The sequence below is a fragment of the Ananas comosus genome, linkage group 24 (genome assembly GCF_001540865.1).
Source record: "Ananas comosus cultivar F153 linkage group 24, ASM154086v1, whole genome shotgun sequence".
NCBI lineage: Eukaryota > Viridiplantae > Streptophyta > Magnoliopsida > Poales > Bromeliaceae > Ananas > Ananas comosus.
In genome coordinates, this window is record NC_033644.1 from 692,594 (window position 1) to 715,916 (window position 23,323).

Below are 23,323 nucleotides of genomic sequence, written 5' to 3' on the forward strand. Positions count from 1 at the left end.
GAAATTGCACCAAGTGCTGATAAAGTTGTGTGGATTCGTTGTAGATTCTCAGCTAGTAGAAATATATAGTCTATCAATAAGAATATACAACTTCGTGACAATCTCTCGAAGTAAGTGGTATTGTTAATAGTTAGTTGGTAATAAACTTATGATTTCAAATATGAAATTTTCAACATTTTCTAAATACTATGGAACTGGTAAAACAAATGACGTGGTTCAAACTTAAGATCTTCTACTCTGATATTACATTAATAATGCAAAACAACCGTTTTCTCTAAGAATTTAAACTAAAAGAGAATGACGTTTTTACATTTTAATGTAACGAGGAGGCTATTTAAGAAGTGTTTAGGAAATTTTTCAAGTTTTGAGGAATATTCTTAAAATTGCCTTTTTTTTGTTAAATCAAAGAGAATGTATGTAGCAGGTTGACTCTCTCTCTCAAAAGGAAAAAAAAAAAATTATATATTCTACAATGTGGGAAATAATTAATTTAAATACACAATCACTACAACAAAAACGGTCTATAGCGATACTTTTAAATGTAGGTACATGTCAAAAAAGTGCTGCTAGCTAAAATTACCGACACTTTTAAAAAGTGTTGCTATATGTGGGGTCGCTAGGTATATAGTGACAGTTAAAGAGTGTCGTTATAACCTAAAAAAGTGCTGCTAATTTACTAACACTTATTTAAGCATTTAGCAACCACCGAAACTCTATCTCGTTGGCTGCGGTGGCGGAGGAGGACGACAGGAAAGGCTCTTCGTCTAGAATTTCAGTGGATTGAGTGAAGAGAGAAGAAAAGATGGCAATTGATTTTTCTTTTTTTTTTCTTTTCTGTTTGTAATTGGGCCAAATGGACTGGGTGTGGTGGGTTGAGCAGAGTAATCTTTTATTTTTGGTTGGATTGAGCTTTATATTTAGGCATTAGTAGATATTTTTTTAAGTTTTATCATAAATGAGACACTTACTCAAAAGTGTCCCAAACATGTGTTCCTATAACCTAATTCTGTTGTAGTGAATCTAATCTAAGGACATCTCAATTGTACTATGATATATAGTTTGAATAATTAATATCATTTTGCATGTTTGGCGCCTAATTACAAACTAATAATTATTCTTTTCTTTTTTTTCCAGAGATTGCGTATATCCATGGGACAATAATTTGACCTTTAATAAACAAGCATTTTCTTGGTATTCATGATCATGATGATCAACCTAACGACCTAAATATGTTGGTAGGTGCAGTAAGAATGTGTTGGTGGGTGCAGTTGTGACAGATTTTTAGCATTTTCTAAGATATATATATATATATATATATATATATATATATATAGAAATGGCAAGCACTTGGGGGTTTAAAAATTTGCAAATATGATCATTTGTAAGGGAATTGAGTTCATTATACGACAGGTCCCTAGCCTTATATCCATCCAAATTTTAACATACATACACTAGTACTAAGAATTTGTTGTGCTCAAACCACCGCCCCAAAATATTTAAGTTCAATTATTAGTCGCAGGGTATCTGGTCCTTATACTTTCATACATAATTTCATTCTCATTCGATGCGGGGCTATTGAGATGTTACAAGCTCTTCTCGTTTAAACCCTGACGTTCTCGGCAGCCCCAACTCGATTTAGATCCTAAATGTTTTCGTCGGACACAAATCCAATCCCCCATATAGACCACAATTATCACATGAGTGAGACTATAGAAGGGACTCCAGCAGATTCTGATCATACAAAGCTTCTTTTTTACTTTTTAAATATGTACGCTTTATGCACCCAACTTAAGAGTTAATGATTAATGAGTTAAAATTAAAATTGAGTCCAATAAATATGATTCACACAATTTAAAAAGCTTGCGTATAAAAGTTTATATATTTTGAAGTTTGTATTATCCAAGCATTGCGCAGTTTAAAAGATCAATTCCTTAATTTGTAAAAAATTTTGAATTGAAAATTTATTTGTACTACACTGTTGCTACGATGGCAAGTTTCGTTCAACCTAATTAATGGAGATTGCGATGAAAAGAATCCATGGTTAAGGACCCAATTGAGACAATTAGAGAAAGTGCCCCTAACACAATTGACACTTGGATAAAAGGCTAAGGACCTAATTGCAACAATTAGAAGGTTAGGGACTCGATTAAAACTTGGGTTAAAAAGTTAAAAGGACCAAGTTGCAATAACTAAAAGTCTAGGGACAGAAATGAAACTGGGAGAGTTGATGCAAATTTTAACTCTTAATAAGGGCTATATCCACCCAAAAAAGTCAAAAAAATAAAGAAAAAAGAAAAACCAAGAAAGCTATTTGTTTTCTAAACATACACCAAGAAATCTCTAAGATCTTGAAAACACACATTTTAATGCAACTACAAACTCCATAAACAGTAGCCCAGTGGACCAACTGATCCTGCATTTCCAAACATTCATAACCACAAGAAAGCCTTCATTTATGAAAAGCCACATGAGAAGTACTTTCTATAGAAGTCTCAGCAATCACAGTGCAGAGCTTTTTTTCTTAAGCAGTTTGCCTCATTCAGTATGGGCCTGCTTGACATCTCAGAATACAACAACTGAAAGTAAAGTGCGCAAAGTCGCGGCGCGCGACAAACTTGAATATTGTTCGATTATGTCTCTCATAGATCTATAATTTACTTTGAAAAGAGATGCTAAGTTATTTTTGGAGATGCACGGGTCGAAGAGTGAAGAGATCATTCGTGTCCCGTACCATCAGGTCGAAGTTTCTCCCTCGAGGCGAATCCTCTTGTTGTTGATGGCTTCCTCGCCGGCCGTTGCCCTGCTTTCTTTTGCTTCTGCCGAGCACCTCTTATACGGTTTGAATCCAGTTCGGCGAGCTTTTAGCTTCGCTTGAAGGAATCCACTGGTTAATAATGATCCTAGCTCGCCGCTTTCGTTGCTTCGGATTAATGTGTCCTTCGCAGAATCAAAAGCACGAATTAGGATGGCCAATCCCAGAAAGGGTGGTGCAAGTTGTAGGATAGATTCAAAGACGTATTGGTGACAAGATTTACTCTGATAGCCAACATTCAGTACAAAAGAAAAGGAAAAGAAGAAAAGAAAAGAAAAAAAAGAAGTGAAATATTACCATAGTTAAGCCTGTGTTGTTGACAGGTGGCAAGGTGGTTTCTTCTCCTCCTTTGCACTTCACACCTTCTTCTTCGGCAGGCGGTGGAGAAAAGCTCTGCGGTAGTACTCCTCTCCTGAAAAGCGCTTGAAAGGCGAGGCGACCCTGACAGTCAAAACAGAAATTAGAGAAGCAGTAATGGACACTCAAAAAGTTGTATTTCAGCAATGAGAAAAGGTAATTTTGGCAGTTCACAACCTCTTCAGATACTTCTTTCCACGAATCGATTGTGCTTCCGCTGCTTCTGAATCTGCGATAATTAGTGTCTCCAGCCAAAGAATTACCAAAATAATCCTGCTTCGAATTATCATTGATTTGCTCATCGTTTTCAGGCATATCGGTTTCTACATCACTGCTCGAAGGTGTATTGGAGCCGCACGAAGAACGGTCCTGCTTCTTATTGTTCCTCAAACTATCAGCATTATTCGTTCCTTCATTAGCTGATGATGGTTTAGATTTGCTAGTCCTTGAAGCCTTTAATTCAGCACACAGTGACCTTTTTTCTTCTTCTCTTCCACTCTCATCGGAGTCAGACAATGACGACAGTGAAGGCTTAGAAGAAGGATACTGCTTTAAACCCTCGGATTGATCTAAATTAGGAGCTTCTTGATCTTTCGAAGGACCTTGATATATTCCGTCACCGCTTTCCTTTTCGGAAGTCCTGGTGTCGCCCACTATGGGAAGTCCAGTAGTAGTGGGCGGAGGGGGGAATGCAAAACCAAGAGGCGTAGGAGGGAATAGAGGCAAAAGCCCTTGAGTTGCCCACCATGCGGAAGCAGCTGCGACAGTCGCAGTGGCGAGAGAAGCCAAGTTTTGAGAAGCAAGGGTTTCTGGGTTCGAATCAACAGAAGCGTTTATTTCTGGAGATGGCCAAAAAGATGCTGCGAACCTCGCCACTGTATGGATAGCTGGGTTCTGTAGTAATGTGGACACTAAGAGATTAGAGAATGTGGAGGAGATATTCAGGTACGACCTATAGGCATCTTGTTGGTTGTGGCATTGGGGAAAAGGTGAAAAAATTGGATAGTTATGGTGAAAAGAAGGCATAGTGGAGTTCTCATGAAGCTTTGGGCCTGTAGAAAGTGAATGGTTTGTCGATGGGTTAACACTTTCGCCATGAGCTCCTCCCGCTTGTTCGGCCATTGGATTGTTGATTTGATCAACTTGTATTGTTTCTACAGGCGGCGATCCTTGGTCATTAACCCCTTCATTTTTAGGGCAATTTGCATCAGAACTGATGCGGATTCCTTTAAGCCTTTCCGTTTCCTGATCTGTACCAGCATCCGGCTTTTCATTTGTTTCAGTCAAAACTGGGGTTTTCTCCAATAGGCTCCTCTCTTTGCTTTCCTTCATCATTGGGTCGAAGCCTTTGTATGCAGAATGATTGTATGCAGAACCCTTGTTGATAGAAGACATGGAAACGCATGGAGCTTCTCGAAAGAGATTAAGCACCTCAGAGCAGCTTCCGTTCTCAGACATCTCCTTATTTTGCGGCTTTTCAGTTGAAATAAGTTTTTGATCAAATAATGTTAAGGATTAAATAAAACGGAGGGAAAATAAATAACAGGGAACTCAGATACGTATCCCTGCAAAATTATCTATTTGCATATACATAAAATCTGAATTTTCATATATTGTGCTCGGCAGCACAGTACAAATTTTTCATAAAAACGGGTATTTTATGCTCTAATTGAAGCATAAAAAAGTTTCAGAAACCAAATTTTCTGAAGGGCATATGTGAAAACTCAAATTTTTTGGGACATCGATTCAAGCAAATAATGCTGCACAAGGCTAAATGAGTAAAAATCTCAAATAAAAAGGGGTTCTAAAAGGCAGGGATTAATTGTGCAGTTTTATACCTCTGAAGGTGCATCACTTTCCTTTTGCGAGACTTCTCTGTTACCGGCGCTCAAGGGAGAGAAGGAATAATTTGATTTCTCATTCACTACTTCCCCAGTGGAGGAGAGAGGACTTAACGCACAACTTTTTCGAGGATATGGACTGTTTGGTTTCCTTTTCGGTCGTGGGGGAGGAATGTCGATGTCGTGAGCTTGTCCTGGTGGAACGCCTTTTGTCATAGCCTCTTTTTCCAGCTGCAATTTGCTGAGTTGTCAGAGCTTGAGGAAAAAATAATGGCAAAAATATATAACTGCACTGGATATAATGTGATTTGAACTTTACCCTCCTTGAACAATTAAAACCAACTGATAGCCAGCCGGATTTATAAGATGATAGTACTTGTTCTCGAGAAGGGGTAACTTGCAGTATTATCTAATACATCGAGGGATATCTCTAGGTTTTAACTATTGAAGGGTGTAATGCCAATCATGATATATCTGAAGAGGTTCATTTTAGCTGAAGAAATTTTCAACTGTCAATCTAATTATGAATGAAATTTTCAACTGGGAAAGCAGTTCAATCTAATTATAAAATGTTATTAGATACTGTACAGAAAAAAATGAAGCAAATCAAATAATGTCAGTCTCAATAATTGAGCTCATTTCACTCTATGTGTACTAAATCAATATTTAGAAGAAGTTTCAGCATTTGCAGATCCGTAGATTGCCATTGCACCTCAAGGAAAATTACAAAATATAGATTTGTACAACAAGCTATAAAATCAAGTGTTAGAACTCTCGGTCAATGTGTCGGAGTGTTACACTCCCAAAGGGTTTTGAAAGGACAAGTACTAGGCAACACAAGGGATAACAGTGTAAAGTGTATAACTACTGATATTGCATTTGAAATGTTTCTTGGGTTGCTTCCCGGCAAGATCATTGCCATAAGAATTAAAAACAGAAACAAAAAAAGTAAAGAAAAGAATGTATGATGATACACAGAATCAGACCTTAGACTATTAGAAGACTAGTTTGTGAGGAAGTTCATTGGTATTAATCAGCACTTCAGCAAATGAAGCTGATTCCAAGCTCTCAACAAACTAAAACAAGAAAAAGACAATAGACTAGATCTTCTAGAGTTACATCCTTGAGCATATAGTCTGAAAAAATTAAGAAAATGCCATTATGAGATGATGTAGAAGATTTAGTTTGTAAAGCACTCTGATTTTTTTTCCCTTTATTTCTTAAAATTTACCAGATAATCGTGTTGAAAAATCAGCTACCCTAGCTAACAGAAAGCCTTATTAGAAAATGGTATGATGCAAGTGATATCGCAACCGTCAAGAGATTGGGCAGGTTTATGCAATAAACTGTCTACCATCAGAGCTTAACAGTTCAAGCAAAGATGTTCCCTATTCTCTCTGGTATCACGAACGGAAAGTATAACAGAGGAAATCTGGAAATATAGTCAAAGTCTTCATGCTAGTCCGTCCGATCTTCTTTCTTTTCTTTTTAACTCTAATAATCACACAACCATGTTGACAATTTCGACTAGTAGTTATCAACAAATCATAAAATGACACTTTCATCAATTAAAACTTATCGGTCAGCCGTAACTCATTGGGTAGCAAATCTTGTCAAAATGTCACTTTCATTAATTACACAAAGGGATGAACCATCTAAAATCATTTCACCAGCTATAGTCAGTAACAAAATATACTGAAAAAACTGGAATCTACTCCTTAAAGGGCGGAACCAGGAAAATTCCAATTGATGTAACTGATTTTTATTTAGTTGGAGTCCCTTTTCTAAATAGGAAAGTTATAAAAGCCTGAGCGATTAATAAACTTGATCTCCCTGCTTTTGAAATAAAAGGGTACACATTAGGTTGGACAAGAGCAGATTCTATAAGACAAAAGGACGAAAAATAGGAGCCTCTTATCAAGTAAGAAATCATATAATATAAAATTTTACTTGAGAAAAGGAATTCCTCAGAAGAAACAAGACTAAGAAGCAAAAGAGATAAACTTGAATTTCAACTTCCCACCAATCTATATACCATTCTCTTTTAGGAAGCTTTGGTCAAGAGAACCTAAAATGAATATGTCGAATGTAGACTGATATAGTAGGTCAGAGGGGATAATCTCCTTTGTTTCATGTAAAAGAAAAGAAATCCACTAATTTGGAACGTCCTTTGGGTCGCTTTTGCAATTATATAAAAATTACATATAAAATATGACTAGGCTACACTCGAGAGGGTTTAGGCCCAAATACTTCCTTTTTCTCAAATACTCAAGCACTTGAATCAACAATCAAAGCCATTAACTATAATTTAGATTGCTCGAAGCTACTTGAACCAGATTTAATGGATAATCCTTTTTATTGATGCATCAAGTGGTCAATGAGTCGATAACTTTAATGGTGAAACAAGTTGTTTGTTCATATGATTTTTGGTTTAGCACAAAAAAAAAGGATATTCATCCCACTAGCACGGAAGTGCCGGTAAGCCACTACCATGACACATTGCAGCATGGCATGTGCTGATGCTTAGCACGGTTGGCACAGACCTCATATAGAGCCTCTGTTATTTGTTGACATATTGGCACGGTCAGCAGGAGCGTATTGAAGCAGTTGGCAATGTCCACGCATTCCCACTGTCAACCGACACAGCAATCGTCAGCAGAAAATTAAGGCTTTACTTGATAACTTTGCTTTTTTTTCTATTAAAAAAAAACTATCTGATTGGAAATGTTGGTGGGTGGCTTCCCTACTCTTGCCATCACTGGCTAGCTTAGAATGCAACCAACTGAATGCCAAAAGACATTTTAACAAAAAATAAGGGATGAAAAGAAAATTAATACTAGTGTTTCTTTTTTTTCACTAAACAAACCCAAGTAAATGTATAGAGTGCAAGCACTGAACTAACCACTCGTACACTCCACTGTAGGTTTTTTTCTTCAAAAAATTAAAATAGAAAAATGGCAATGATACAAAACAAGGCCTAAGTTTAGCATTGTTTCTAAGTTGTTAATAAAGTCATTTTTCAATATGGTAAATCATAGTACTATTTGGAAATTGCAATTAATTTGGATATGGTAAAACTTAGTACTAATTGAAAATCACATTTGAAATAGGTTTTCGGGGACTTTTGAGGGATCTCAACATCAAACTAGCTTTTAGGTATAGGGATTCCAGTCGGTACTCTTGATGAAAAGCGATGGAGTATCCCTAGCTCTAATTTGTTCCCAGAATTGCTTGATTTTATGGTCCATGGTCAAAAGAGTTAGTTCATTCACAACAAACTGGCCTATAGGTTGGTTAAAGTATTTTGTTAACTCATGTTAATTCTTAACACACTTAATTAAGTTATGGCTTTAATTAATGATTAGTTATTCATAAACAACATGCTCAACTCGCTTTGCATGTAGCATGAATTTAGTTTATAAGCATGCCATGCCATCTGATAATGCATACGAATGCCTAAGCGCTAAGATCCCCTGTGGTAAAGCATGTGGTGTAATTAGGTGAGGATTCAAGATAGAGGATTCCAAGAATGAGCGTCAAAGGCGTGCTCCCAATTCTCGAAAGAAAAATAAGCAAATAAATAAAGATGAATTTAGTTCGCATGTAGAATATGAATGAACTAGGTCCTACCTAAAGACATGTTAATATCTTACTATCTTGGCTGTGAAGTAGTTGATAATAACTTGCGATTATTCATGGATTAGATAGTAAGCTTTGCATAAGGTACAAGAATGATTTTATCAACATGGCATGGTCGTATAATGCCGTGTACGTGTCGGTTGGTATTTAAGCATAACTGACTAGAGGCCATCGTTTGTGCTTGCAAATACCTTGCAAGAAAACATAAACGTCAATATACAAGAATGCATCAAATTAGCTTAATTTAGTTAACAGTTCCTACCTTAATTTATTTCTTAATTGTATTGAACCATAAATTACCATGCTTACCCAAGTTTTATAAATTAAGGCATGATCTCCCTCTTTTTTCATGAAAGCACCAGCAAGCATATGAATATGACATTTTTCGCTCTGATCGAGGTAGCAGGGGCCGAGAAGTCCCTTATTTCAACAAAATTGTTGATAGTTGATCATTTTAAAATAAGGTGGCACCTAAGGAAACGAAAGTTCTAGTGACCCTCCTCTCTGATTACATTTGTCATGAAGACCCAAGAAGCGAAGTATGAACAGACCGCTCAATGGGTCCATTATGCAGAAACTGAGTTTGGCAATATACCGAACACTTGGCATGAACATACAGTGAAGTAGTTGGTGAACCGATTCAATTTTCCAAAGCTTTCCATTCAATGAAGAATAGATTAAGCTAAGCACAATTCCCTCTATTATCTTTAAAAGATAAGGGAATAATGGACAAAAACAAAAAGGCTGATCATTCTCAACACTACCTTGTTCTTCCAACAAAAAGAGAATCAAATGAGCGGCGATCAGTGTTTCGATCAATGTCTTCCGCCTCCTAAAAAATTATAGGACAATCAAGGAAGATATTTTTCTTCCTTGCTTTCTTTGTACGCATAGGACAGTCAAAGTGGAAGAACCCTCTCTCGCCTCCGTTCTCATCCAAGGTTTTGGAGGGTAGGGTGATGTGTTGACGATGATCTAGAGGCAGTGATGGCAGCTCGGTAGCTCATGTGACACCCTTCTCAGTCTTTGGTATGGTGATTTATGAAGCACTAGGAATGCAAACTGGGTGGATCCAAGGGCAGGAGGAAACCACATCTCCCGCCCCGCCAATCGAGGTCTTGCCCCACCAGTTGCCCCAAATCCTTGGGAGGGTTGAATATTGATGCTGTCGCCCATCCCGCCTCAACTTCAACTCCTCACTGGTGTACCCCATCAACTGAATTTTAAAAAAAGAAAGCAAAAAAGAAAATGCCCAGCCAAAAAAAATAAATGTAAGGATGGAGCCTGTGAAGTTGTCGCCGAAGATGCCGACTTCTGGAGAGTGAAGATGTCATCAATGGAGCAGAGGATAGACAGATGGTGTGAATGTTAAAAATATCTACAACAAGGATGGAGTAGAGATTAATGGCGAGAAAGATGGAGAGATTCATAACTCGAAGAGGAAAGATGGCCAACTCCATTGAAGAGGAAAAGATAATGAGAGTAGCTTTAGGAAAGAGGAAAAGAAATTAGGGTTAAGGTCTATAGTTGGGTATAAGTTATGAATATATAGATTAGTACTTTTGTAAAGAGAATTAGAAAAGGGTATTCCAAGAAATATGTGAAGCGAATTAGGCCGGATTATGGGGCAGACCGCATTTTTTTCCAGCTAATTGGTCTCCACTCATAAAATCAACCTTGTTTACTGCCACAAATCGAATAGTTTCATCACATTTGCCGCCCATTAAAGGCGAGGGTGGGAGCTCCGCTAACCCGGATCCGTTTGCATTCCTATAACCACTTGTTGGCGGACGAGCAACAAGTTTACGCCTGACACTCTTCGATTAGTCTATTTTCCTTGTCCTTCTGATTGAAGGCTGATCTAACTGTGTCTCAGGTGAGGATCAGTAAGAGAGCTGCCCGATTGAATTCTTCTCTCAACTTGAAACCCTGGGATTCAACAAGACCTCAAACGGGATGGCCTTAAGAAGTGTTGAAGCCTTAAGTGTTGGCCGAACCACAAACGGTCTGCCTCTTAGATCTCAGCCGTTGATACAGGGGGAAATCAAGTTATGCTTAGCCATTTCAACAAAAACGACTTCAACAATGGTGCATGTTGTCGAGGCAAAAACGACTTCAACAATGGTGCATGTTGTCGAGGCATACAACAAGAAGTGCATTTGCCGACGAGAATGAGGTGGTTCCGACAATGTTCAGAATCATTGGGGACAGTTGACGGCAGACAGTCTTGTCAACAATGAGGGTAACTACTTTACGACTACTAGGTCTACGTTACACCTACTCCTAGTGCGGGTATAAAATAAAGCCCCATTTGGTTCGGGGATAACGAACATTGGGATATAAAAGTATTTCAAAGTAGTCCGAAATAAAAGTAAAATTGTGTTTGCTTTGTAATGCTGCTATTCTCAGGAATAATTGAAATTGTATTTGATTAATTTTATGGAATAGTAGAGGATAGTGAAAAAGTGATTAGTTAATTTATAAAATATATTTAATAAAATAATTTACTATAAAAATAATTTAATAAAAATATTTTATTATAGTATTTTATAAAAAATAATTCATTATAAAATATGATTTAATAAAAATCTTTTTTTTCAAATTTTTATAATAAAAATAATTTATTATAATATGTAATATATCATCTCTACGTAATTTATTTTAACTTAATTTATAATCTTAATAAAGTTCAGAATTCAAACTTGAAATAGCACTATTCTACCAAAATGGTGGAATAATTTATCCCAAGCTATCCAGGGATAACTAGGAATAGTTAGGTTTAGCCAGGATATTTTATCCGGACCAAAAAATATCCCGTTTGGCGGAATAACGCGGATAATTTTCATTATCCCCGCTTTATTCCCAAACCAAACGGGGCCTAAGGGTAAAATTAGATTCTCTCCTCATCCCTCCTCCCCCAGTAGATCCTCTCTATTATATCCTTAATGCCCAGCCTGGGATAGCCATTTTCAGAATGATTTCAATGTGGCGATTACACCTTACTTCCCAAATTGCCCTCCACTTGCGAGCCCATTCTGAAATTCTTCAGCATTTGCTAGTAAAATTTGAATTTCCAGCACACTCGACTTACCTTCTTAGGCCTTGCCGAAGCCTTTGTCCTTTGACACGCTACATCTTATTGAACCCAAACCATTTCACCAAGGTCTCTCCTTCGGTGATCCTCAAGAGTCTTCTCGGAATTCATCAGTAGTAGTGTCAACACCACAAATCCTTCTTAGTCAATAGTGGTGCAACACACAAAGAAGCAACAACAACAACAAGAAGGTAGCAACAAAAGCTATAACACGGCAGGGTGGCAATAACAACGGCATCACCGATAGCAACAGTGGTGCGCAAAGGACGAGCGGCAACAACAAAGTAGCAACAACAATGGCAACTTGGTGAAGCAACAACTACAACAGTTGTGGCAGCTACAACACTACTGGTTGCCGTAGCTGCAACTAGGGGTGGTATTCGGCCCGGCCTAAACAAGGCCCGGCCCAATGGGCCATGTATAGGCCAAGCTTTGGTATAAAAATTATAACTTTCGGTCTGGGCCCGACTTAAAATTTTAGGCCCAAAAAAGTTTTTGAGACATGTCCAAGCTCCGCCCGGGTCCAACACGAAAGCCCGATACATTAGTTACCAAAAAAAGATATTTAGTTTTATATATATAATACATTTATCCGTCTAAGGAACAAATGATATAATATATGATATATAGAATGTAGTGTTTTTAAGGATATATATATTAATATATATGAGGATATATTATACATATAACTAAATATTTAGTTCCTATATGAGGATATATTATAAATAGTATTATTACAATTATACATATCTATAAGTAAATATATATAGTACGTATTATTATATATAATTACATACATATAACTTAACATTATATATAATATATATTACTTATTCATATGACTATATGAGGATATTTTATTTTAGGGATAATTGCATATGGCTCCCTACAACGGTATCAAATAACAAATATATCTCTACAAAACTTAACTCATCAAATTTATCCCTCCAAAAGTCCTCCCATGTGTAGATATATCCTTCTATTACTAAAAATTAGATAGCCATAAGTTAAAAGAGCTAACTACAGTTACCTAAGGGGTAAAGGACCTTTTTACTCGGAATATATAATTTGTATTCCAAGTAGCCACGCAAGACCTACGGCAGCGGCAATGGCAGCGACATCAAAGGAGAGGCCCTCGGTCGCGAAAAAAATGAGGTACGCCGCACGTGCCGCGGTGAAGGCGAGGAGAGAGAAAGAAAGAAAGATAGCTTACGCATTTTAGAATCTACAAAATTTTTGACAAGTTATCATGACCCATCACATAAAAATATGTCAGTCAAGTTTCTTGAAATTCTCAGCAAGTTCCATATCCTAGCGGTGTAAACAGGGCAAGATCTGAGAAGTAAGGGAAAGAGGAATTAAATTAAATCCAGGAAACATATTCATTACCCACCAAAAGCAGACTACAGAAAAATTTCAAGCAATTATGCCATGCAATATCAAATCGATTTAAGGAGAAAGGTACTACACCTTTGTGAAGAACTTTTGTGCATGACTTCGTATTTGAACAGCGGTTTTTGTACCAATATGCTCTGCAACATACATAAATACCAAGTATATGAACAGCGGTTTTTGTACCAATATGCTCTGCAACATACATAAATACCAAGTATAATAACAAGAAGCAAGTCACTGATTTAGTGCTAGACTAGTAGCTTTATAATATCTACTCACCACCAATAAGAGCAGTACAACAGCATCACCAATTTCACATCTTTACCAAAGAAGAATTCGATTTGATAATTTTTGAGACATAAAAAAGAGCATGTCAAATTGCTAACCTTCGATGCGCTGCCAAGCTCTCCCATACAGCTTCAAAGCTTCCAGAAACCGGTTATGCTCCTCCTCTGTCCACCTCTCCCGCTGCTTAGTGATCGTGTAGGGCTTCCTCACCTACACTCATCGACTCCGACAAACGCTATTAAAGCAGCAGTAAAGCATCCAAAACAAAACAAAAGGTGCCAACAAGCAAGAACTAATCCAACAATCTCTCACCTTCACAATAAACTCTTCGCCTGAAGAGTTCGCCTCCATAACAACAACAGCAACAACAACAACAACAAATCACAGTATAAAAGCAGCAGCAAAGTACGAATCAAAGATCACTTGGAATTCAAATCCTCGACAAACAGCAGAACCCCTCCCTCCATATCACCACTCATGCGCTCGATTTGCCGAAGATAGTACCTCATAACTCGCCCAAAAGCTCGACTCACCACCTCAAAACCAATCACAAATCCAACACCGCTTCAACCTACAACTACAACGACGAAGAACGACTGAGAACAACGAGAACGAGAACGAGAACGAGAACGAGAACGAGAACGAGAGAAACATCTGGCGCCAATGACCTAGCCAAGCAAATCCACTCCGCTAACCACTTAACACAACGAAGCAAATCAAAAAAAAAAAAAAAAAGGGGACCTAAAAACCAACAAAAAAACTANTTAAACTTTTTAGCTGATAAAGCTGTAGATGTCATGAACTATATATTAATTCAATTTATTAAAATAAGCACTTGAGAGGATATCAATCTAAAAAATAAAAAAGGAAAGATTAAAGGGTGGTGAATTTGAAAATGGAATGTGATTGAGGGGTCTTCATGCATTATTAACCTTTAACAAACATTATTGTTATTGTTAGTATTAGTATTATTATTATTAATTGAAGACAAGTACTAAGAGACACTACTTCTCATGACCCAAATTAAGCCACAAATGTGGTGAGAACCAATTGATTTGTTTTTTATTCAACAACTCCAATCATGCAAATCCCCATAACTCTCTCTCTCTCTCTCTCTCTCTCTCTATCTCTCTATCCCTCTTCTCGAACGAGCGAACGCGGGGGACAAATCTCAGCCACTATATTTTCTTGTGGATTTCTATGAGGCCCCAAACCAAGAACATTTTTTTTTTTCAGAAAAAAAGAATTAAATTAAATTAAGATGGGACACAGAGATATTGAGGTGTCGATTTTTTTATTATTTTTAATTTTTTAAAATATTGAGGGGAGAAAAAAAAAAAAAAAAAAAGGGGGAAAATATGAGGCTACAAGGAACGGAGGGTGCGCGAGTGGCTCAGGAGACGGCGCCACGTGGCGAGAAACTAGTGGCTGGTTTTCGTCTTGGTGCGCTTTTTGGAGGGTGGAGCGTGTGGCTTATGCTGGTCCGCAGGTGCGGGTGCCTCGCTCCGCATAGAACTCGTGTGCGGGAAGATGATCGCCGTCGGATTGGATATCTCTGCGAATCGGGACCGCTCGTTTGCTCGGGAAACTTGTGGCCACGCTGGCGCGGAAAATGGACGGGGCGGATGAAGTTGCTTAATGTTGGCGGCGGGTGAGGGAGTCGCACAGGAATTTTTGTATGTTTGGGAACGGGACAGGTGGGGGTTGTGTTTCTTTTTACATGAGGTTGTGGGGGAAAAGCGCGCAGGGTGGGGCCCACGAGGGGAGGGGTGGACACGTGGCGGTAAATCGCTTCGTCTTATCTACAAGACAACAAGTGGGGAGGTGACGAGGATCGCGTTTCCGTGGATCGTCGGCTAGCGGTCGATCCAACGGCTCAGGTGCCAACGTTCGAGTGATCACGACCGTCCGTTTTTAGGACGGGATTATAATGTGGATTAAGGGGACGAGATGCCACGTGGACGGTCCACGGGCCCCTAGTGGGTCTAAGTGTTGTTGATTGGAAGGTAATTAGTTGAGAAATTAAACTATTGCCTGCACCTGGTGTACAAGTATATTTCGTACACCACATCCTAAAACACCTTAAAATCAGAATCTAACTCACTGGATATGCTTTATGAAATTTTAATATTTTAAAAGGGTTAATTTCATGCAGATCCTATAAATATAATGAATTGCAAATATATCGATACGAATTTCAACTTTTATATGTTGTTTGTGCAAAAGTGCTGATGTTTTTAAATATATCATTTTGATTTGTTACCGTTAAAATACTGTCTATTTTATAAGTGATATGACTTTTTTGCCATTACAAATATGTCCCTTAAAAAGTCCCAAATGTTAATTAAAGAGGGGTAAAAAGATTAATTTACTCCATTAACTAATTACAGTTAAGTTTTTAACCTACGATTAACTAAAATTTTTTAACGAATTTTAACGGCAGAAACATATTCGAAAATATAAGGACTTACACGAACAACACATAAAAGTTGAATTTTATCGGGATATATTTGCAATTCACTATATTTACAGAAATCTGTATGAATTTAACCCATTTTAAAAGTTATAAATTAAATCGCAGATCAAATAAAGACACTTTCTCTATCATTAATTATTGAGACCGTCCAGTGTTTTAGTAATAGATTTTTAAATATTATGACTAAGAATTAGCAATAATGTAACGTATTTGAAAATATGATAAATTTTTGAGTAACTATTTTATTTTAAATATATCTACATTAAATTTTTCGTAATTTTTTACTTTTATTTTTCATAAAATTCACGCGATTGACATGAATGCGCCACATAAAGGTAGATTTTCTTTTTTTTTTCCCTCTTTGTAAACTTATTATCCTTTTTTTTAAAAAAAAAATTAAGAAAATTATTAAGAAGCTTTTGTTGGCTAAATAAAGCTTGTGAACAATTAATCTAAAATAGCAAAATTAAGTAGGGCTTGTAATTCCTAAATAACTCTAATCACATGAAGCTTGAGAAAATTAAAAAGCAAAAAGCAAAAGCCATAAATAATCCCAAACATATATTTTTAAGCAATTGACCTCCCAATTAACACATCTTATTTGTGATAATTAGAGGGATAAAAATCGATTAGTGATCGATGTTTTCTTTGGGAATATGCAAAACCTAATTAAATTTCTTTTCTAGTTACTTTATGGTTTATATGATTACACCTTTTTATATTTCGTTTTTATCCTTAATTTTGCCCTTTGCTTATGCTTCTCATATTTTTTTTTTTAGGAACAAAAACTTTATTATTCAATTCTAGAATCATACTTTTTATACCTCAATTTTTGTCCTCATTTTTGCCCTTTTCTTTTGGATCTCATACTTTTTAGGATTAAATGCATACAGATTCCTATAAATATAGTGAATTACAAATATATCTTTACAAAATTTAATTTTTATATATTGTCCCTATAAAAATTCTAATATTTTCAAATATGTCCCTCTGGTTTGTTACCGTTATAAAATTGTTTAGGAATAATAGCCTATAAACTTCTCAAAACTTCAGAAATATCTTTTTTTTTTTCTTTTCAATATATCCCTCATGTTCTTCCGTTATTCCAAAATATCCTTACAGTTACCACCCATTAAGTTAACTTGGGTTAAACGTGAGTTAAACATCTACTAGAGTTAAGAAAAAATCAAAATGTCTCTTTTACCCTTAACTTAAGGACAAATAAGAAATATTGGTGATGGTAGAAGGGTATATTTGAAAAAATTAAAAATCAAAATATTTTTTGTACTCCTAACTTAAGGGCAAATAAGAAAAGTTGATGATGGTGGAAGGGTATATTTGAAAAGATAAAATAGTAATTTCATACAGATAACAGTTATTCCTAACAATTTATTGACAGAATTTAACTCTAGGGATATATTTGAAATAGTTGGAACGTACAAAAGTTATTTTTAATATTAACCTTCTAAGAGGGGGTAAATTAAAAAGTCAAAAAATTTTCAGAGATATGTAAGAAATTGCCCTTATTGTTTATATTTTAAATAAAATGTCATTTTTGCCATCATAAATATGTCCTTTCAAAAGCCACAACGATATAATATAAGAGGGACAAAAATATCAAATTATCTCATGAACTAACTAGAGTTAAGCATTTAATCTATACTTAACTAAAGTTTCCTAACAGAGTTTAATGATAGGAACATATTTAAAAATATTAGGACTTTTACAAAAATAATATACAAAAATTAAATTTATAAAAATATATTTATAATTTACTATATTTATAGAAAACTGTATGAAATTAACTCTATTTTTTATAACTTAAACACTCATATGCTGCACTAAAGATACTTGCACAAATTGAGAGAGATAGAAAAGCTAGAAAAGGTGTTGTATGAAAAGCTAGAAAGAGTGTTGTACTATCAGATAGCACTGCACTCATATCATAATAAACTTTTCTTGTCTGGTTTGAATAAATGAGGCTTCAGTATCGGACTGAAGCATTTTGAGTCGATAATTTAGATCCAATAAGTTATTATTGTCAGCGGATCGGATCGGACCGGTGATTTGGTTCCAACAAATTATTATTGCTAGCGGGTCGGATCGAGTCGTTATAATATAATAATCACGGTTTGTGATCTTTTGCCACTCGGTCCTTGGGATCGACTTTGCTCAGAAAATGATGCAAAAATTGAAGAAAATCAGGGCCGGTGGTTTGGTTCCAACGAGTTATTATTATTAGTGGGTCGGGTCTGGTCGGGTCGATACGATAATAATCACGGTTTGTGATCATTTAAGACTAGGTCCTTGGGATAGACTTTGCTCAGAAAATGATGCAAAAATTGAAAAACTCCAACTACATATTATTGCTAACAGATCGGATCGCTACAATAATAATTATGGTTTGTGATCTCTTTCGACTGGGTCCCTTGGGATCGATTTTGCTCAGATAATGATGCAGAAACAGAAGAAGATCAAACAAGATAGCTCGTTCTTTTCACTCTTTTCCTTTGTTTCCTTTCAAAGTAAAATGAAAAAGGAGACAAAGAGATTTAGAAAAAGGGATTTAGAAAAGGAATGCATGTAAGATTCGCACGTGCCAAAATACTCATATCTATGATCATATTCATTAATTTGTGGGCTTCGCTTGGCACGTGGGTGATATCATGTTTATCTTTGGTCACTTTTTCTTTCCATTTTTGGAATATTTGGACAAAGAACATCCATGATCTCTATTATGAGATCTCTTTTTTCTCTTCAACAAACATAAATGTGTGAGTCCTTTTTTTTCCATTTTTGAAATTTGCATATCCATCACGTTTTTCCTCAGGCGAGTTTCATATATTACATGTGATGAATTGTTTGTGGACATGGAAATTTGTAATTTTTCATTTTTCTTGTTATGATTTTCTTCTAGATGAGGTGTTTAAGATCTCTAGTTCTTGAATCCAAACATTTCTGAGTTAGATTTGTATATACGATGCGTTATTCATTACATGTGATTGTTTTTTTTTTTCGGACCTCACGATTTCTGCAAATCTCTTGATAAAATATAGTTCATCCATATCCTATTTTGATCCACTCTCATAAGTGTGAGTATTATTACACAACGATTCGATCCCCTGGTAATAATAAATCATTGGACCCAAACTATCAGCTCAAAATATTTAGTCCCACATTATTCGATATGGGACTTTTATGGTGTCATAGACTCTCCCCCCGTTTGCAACACAAGTGCTGTAACGATCTCAACCGCTGGCAATAATAACTCAATTGGGCCCAAACCATCAGCCCAAAATATTCAAACTAAATTATTATTACTAGTGTGTCACACTCTTCGCTTGTTAGGCCTTGAGTCCTCGTCAGCCCATCACATACATAGCCCGCCCACGATCACCCGGCAAAATGAGACTTGTCTCACTAGTCGCCTTGAGTCCTCATCAGCCCATCACGTACACAGCCCACGATTATCCGACGATATGAAACTTGTTTCACTAATCTTGTCAATCAGATCCTGGCATAGCATATCATTCTCACATCCTAACTCAGTAGAAACTCATTATACACTTCCTGCTGGTGATTGGCTCTGATACCAAATATAATGACCCGACCAGCTAACAATAATAACTCGTAAGAATCAAACCATCGGGCCAAAATACTTTGACCCAGTTATTATTACTAGTGTTTATATCACTTATAAATCCATCACACTCTTTCACATTATCCGATATGGGGATTATTGGAGTGCCACAAGTGCCTTGACGCCCCACTTCTTAGAAGGGTTACCTATCTTAAAACTATTTTATTCCTATCACGCTTTACTCTTTTATCCTCTTAGACCTAATTAGCACTCAAAATGCTATAGTCAGATTAAAATGTTTAAATTTTTTATGCTTTTTATACAACAAGACTATTTCAAATCTTGGAGTCACAGGTAAGGGTGTAAAAAGGGCCGGGCGGCCCACTCGGCACGGCCTAGGGCTGGGCTGCAGCACGGCACGAGTACTGTAACACCCGTGCTGGTCCGCCCTGGACGAAGCTTGACGGCTGTGCTCGGCCTCTCCTCTTAGGTCCGATGGTTTGGCCCGACACTACCTACAGCGGGCCATGCCAGCCGGGTCAGCATGGCTCGAACCCCAAGGCCGTTCTCTTGGGCAGACCTTAAGAGGAGGTTTTTTGTCCATTTACACTCTCAATTTTTTTTTTAAAAAATAATATATATATATATATATATATATATATAAGTTGAGCTAGAATACTATCGATAGCAAACCGGCACTTTTACCACCCATTTATTTTCAAGGATGGAGCCTCCAAATCGACGATCGGCACCGTTGAACATGATCTATACCACTTGAATTGTTTAGAAATCAAATTTCAAATCTTTTCGACATTATTTGCCTAATGATCAAAGGGTTTCAAAATTTATAATTTTAATGGTTGATATGAGGCGTTTTCTCATTTAACGGTGTAAAGATATCCAAATCAATTGAATTTTTGTTAGAAAATTCTTTAAACCATTTAAAACAAGATCTATACTCTTGATCTTGATTATAAGACTCCTATCATCATTTTTTTAAGAATATTCATTTTTAGCCGTTCATTTTTGTGTCTACTCGATGGATAAGAGAACAATATCGAAAATGTATAAAATTTGATTTCTAAATATTTCAAATAGTATAGATCATATTCAACAGTGCCGATCATCAATTTGGAGGCTCCATCATCGAAAACAAATGGGTGGCAAAAGTGCCGGTTTGCTATCGATAGTATTCTAGCTCAACTCTATATATATATATATTTGTTAAAAAATTAAATATTTGTTATATTATAAATATTTTTATAAATTTTAAATTTTTAAGTAGAAATAATTATTTGTTTATATTTTAAATTTATATTTAAAAAAAATAAATTTTTTTAGGGGCCAGCCCGAAGCAGGGCCCGGCCCGCCCCGACATGACCCGAGAGACTTGGTAGCTCTGCCCGGCACGGCCCAACTAGGATTTGGAACTGGGCTAGGCCGGGCTGGCACCTACCACGAATCGGCATGAAAAATGTAGGCCGTGCTGGCCCGACACGGCCCACGTTACACCCCTCGTCACAGGTGTTATCATCATACTTTTATTTCTTAGAACTAAAACTCAGGATGAAACTTATTAAGGCTAAACTACAGTGATCATATTGATCTCATGATCAAAGTTCAAATTTAGAAGCCAAACAATAGCAGAGATATATATATATATATACATAATTACAATTAAAATTTCAAGAACAAAATTACAGCCCAGATCCAACTTCACACACAATGTAGTAGTTAACAAAGGCCATACTTAATTTGTTTTGGGCAAAACAAATTTTGGCCCATAATTTGATTGATATAACCATCAAAATATTGTGGGTAAGTTAGAAAACTAATAAACTAAAGCCGAAAAGCCGAAAAAAAAAAAAAAACACTACTACTTGATTAATTAATGAGTAATCTTTTGTAATTAGGAGTAATTAATCACTAGTGTAGGAACCCGCATGTTGCAGCGGAGAGAGAGCATTGTAAATAGTCAAGATATTTTCATTTTACTTAATTCATCCACCTTGTGATACTCTAGTTTTCACTAAATACTTAAAAATAAATTCCAGCTAATGCTGCTTGAATAGATGGGAATATTTCTTAGAAGTGTTCGTGAGTATAGTGTCGGATCGTTGGCGCTAACCATTAATCCCAAAAGCTCGAGCTGTTAGAAATACGCAACTAATTCACTTAAAGCGTACAGAAACAGCGCCCACGGGTCTCGATTGTGACTCGGCCCACCTGGCCTCACGCCACTTCGAACATGACTCGGCCCAACCCAGCCTCACGCCATTTCGAACATGACTCGGCCCATATGGCCTCCCGCCACAGGGCAGGATGCTGGCCCATTTAAGCCAACATATAGCACTTTTGACTCTTGAAATAATTCAATTTATCTTATTCAAATATTATCTAAAATTCCTTCCTCTGGGTTGATAAAATATAGATCTTGAAACGCATCTGATTTATTTAAAGCGAAGGTATTGATAATTTCATGTTTTTAAAAATTAGCTTGATTCTTTATGGATATTTTGATATAGTTTTGAAATAAAGTATAGAAATTGAAGAAAAAAAAAGTTACCTTTAATGAATAACTAGTATAGAGACCCGCGCGATACAGCGGGTAGATAATAGAAACAAAATTTTAATAAAATTTATATTTACAACTTATTGATGTATAAGAAGCTATACCCATGTTAAACATAATCAATTTGTATGACTAAATTCAACTATTAAAAAAGTAAATTATAGTTAGAAGTTTATATATATATTTTAAAATCATCGAAATACAGTAAGAGACATATAATTTTATCGTATTATGTGCATCTTAAACATTCCGTTGTGAAAAATAAAAAAGAGCTAGCTCCAGTGCAGCTAAATCAACTTAGTGGGTACTTATATGAGCCGCGGCTCGATTTTGCGGAACGATGCTTCTCGAAGGAGACAATGTTCTACGCATGCTCTTCTTCTTCTTCTTCATCGTTCTCATCATCTTCGTTAACACAATAAGAGAGAGAGAGAGCTAGATGAGTATTGGGTGGAAAATTATATGATGATATTTTTTTTGCATGAAAAATAAGAGGCCATGCAAAAGAGAGGGGGGTGGGGGATTAATGGAGGTGGGGTGGATTGGTGTTATAAAGCCCATTTATTTGTAGAATATAGTGCCTATAATTAAATGTTGCATTTTTGATTAATTAATTTTCATGATTTCAAAGGATTGGGAGGTGAAGGGTTTGGCGTTGAAAAGAGATTTGAGGGAGAAGAAATGACTAATATTGAAGAGAAAAATAAGTAATATATAAATTAAAGAGCACATTAATTACTTATCATTGAATAGAGAGGAGGGGAGGGGAAAAGCCAAGAACAAATGTGAGTTCAAAAAAAAGATTAGTAAGGTTGAAAGAAAACTTGCCATGTGGCAAAAAATATTGAAAATTTATTTATGTTAATAGATATCTAGGAGATCTATGCAATTAATAATCTTACAATCTGATATAAAGCGGCGTATATCTGAAAGCTTCTAAGCCTTCTCCTCATCCCCACAATCGTCTCGATCGACGGAGCCGCCGCCTCTGCTGCCGGCCGCCACCAAGATCGTCGTCCTCCGCCACTCACGGTAGCACCTCAGCCTTGTCCACCCCTTCCTTTGCCGCCGTGCAATCCGACTCACACCACACGTGCCAATGGCGAGATCAGCAATATAATTATTATATGAGAAATGCTTCAATACACCAGGTAGTAACCTGCTCAACAGGTTACTATTCGTAAGGGTAATATGGGAAAATAAATAAAAACTAATTACCAAATTTAATCAACCCTACACAAATATATGTTTCCTTGTTTAATTTTGTTA

General features: G+C 36.4%; 1 protein-coding gene across 7 annotated transcripts; it reads right to left on the minus strand.

Moving 5' to 3' along the window:
* LOC109728581 (protein LHY-like) lies at positions 2,381-13,976 on the minus strand. Of its 7 annotated transcripts, none has more exons than XM_020259004.1 (8): positions 13,739-13,976; positions 13,525-13,636; positions 13,214-13,275; positions 7,554-7,640; positions 5,008-5,241; positions 3,347-4,642; positions 3,110-3,253; positions 2,381-2,937 (listed from the first exon to the last, which is right to left on the minus strand). In XM_020259004.1, exons 1-8 carry the CDS (start codon positions 13,775-13,777, stop codon positions 2,734-2,736), a joined length of 2,178 nt encoding a protein of 725 aa, XP_020114593.1. In that variant the 5' UTR covers positions 13,778-13,976; the 3' UTR covers positions 2,381-2,733. The 7 variants fall into 7 exon arrangements, with proteins under 7 accessions (XP_020114593.1, XP_020114594.1, XP_020114595.1 ...); XM_020259005.1 differs by having other exon boundaries at positions 13,214-13,330; XM_020259006.1 differs by having other exon boundaries at positions 13,214-13,330; positions 13,525-13,661.

What these genes read in the sequence shown, in the direction of transcription:
- LOC109728581 (XM_020259004.1), bottom strand. Translation starts at nt 13,777, where the DNA reads ATGGAGGCGAACTCTTCAGGCGAAGAGTTTATTGTGAAG. An exon ending in AGCTTGGCAGCGCATCGAAG is followed by an intron (nt 13,276 to 13,524) that starts GTTAGCAATTTG and finishes TGTATGTTGCAG; the next exon opens with AGCATATTGGTACAAAAACC. An exon ending in TAACAGAGGCTCTATATGAG is followed by an intron (nt 5,242 to 7,553) that starts GTCTGTGCCAAC and finishes AGCAAATTGCAG; the next exon opens with CTGGAAAAAGAGGCTATGAC.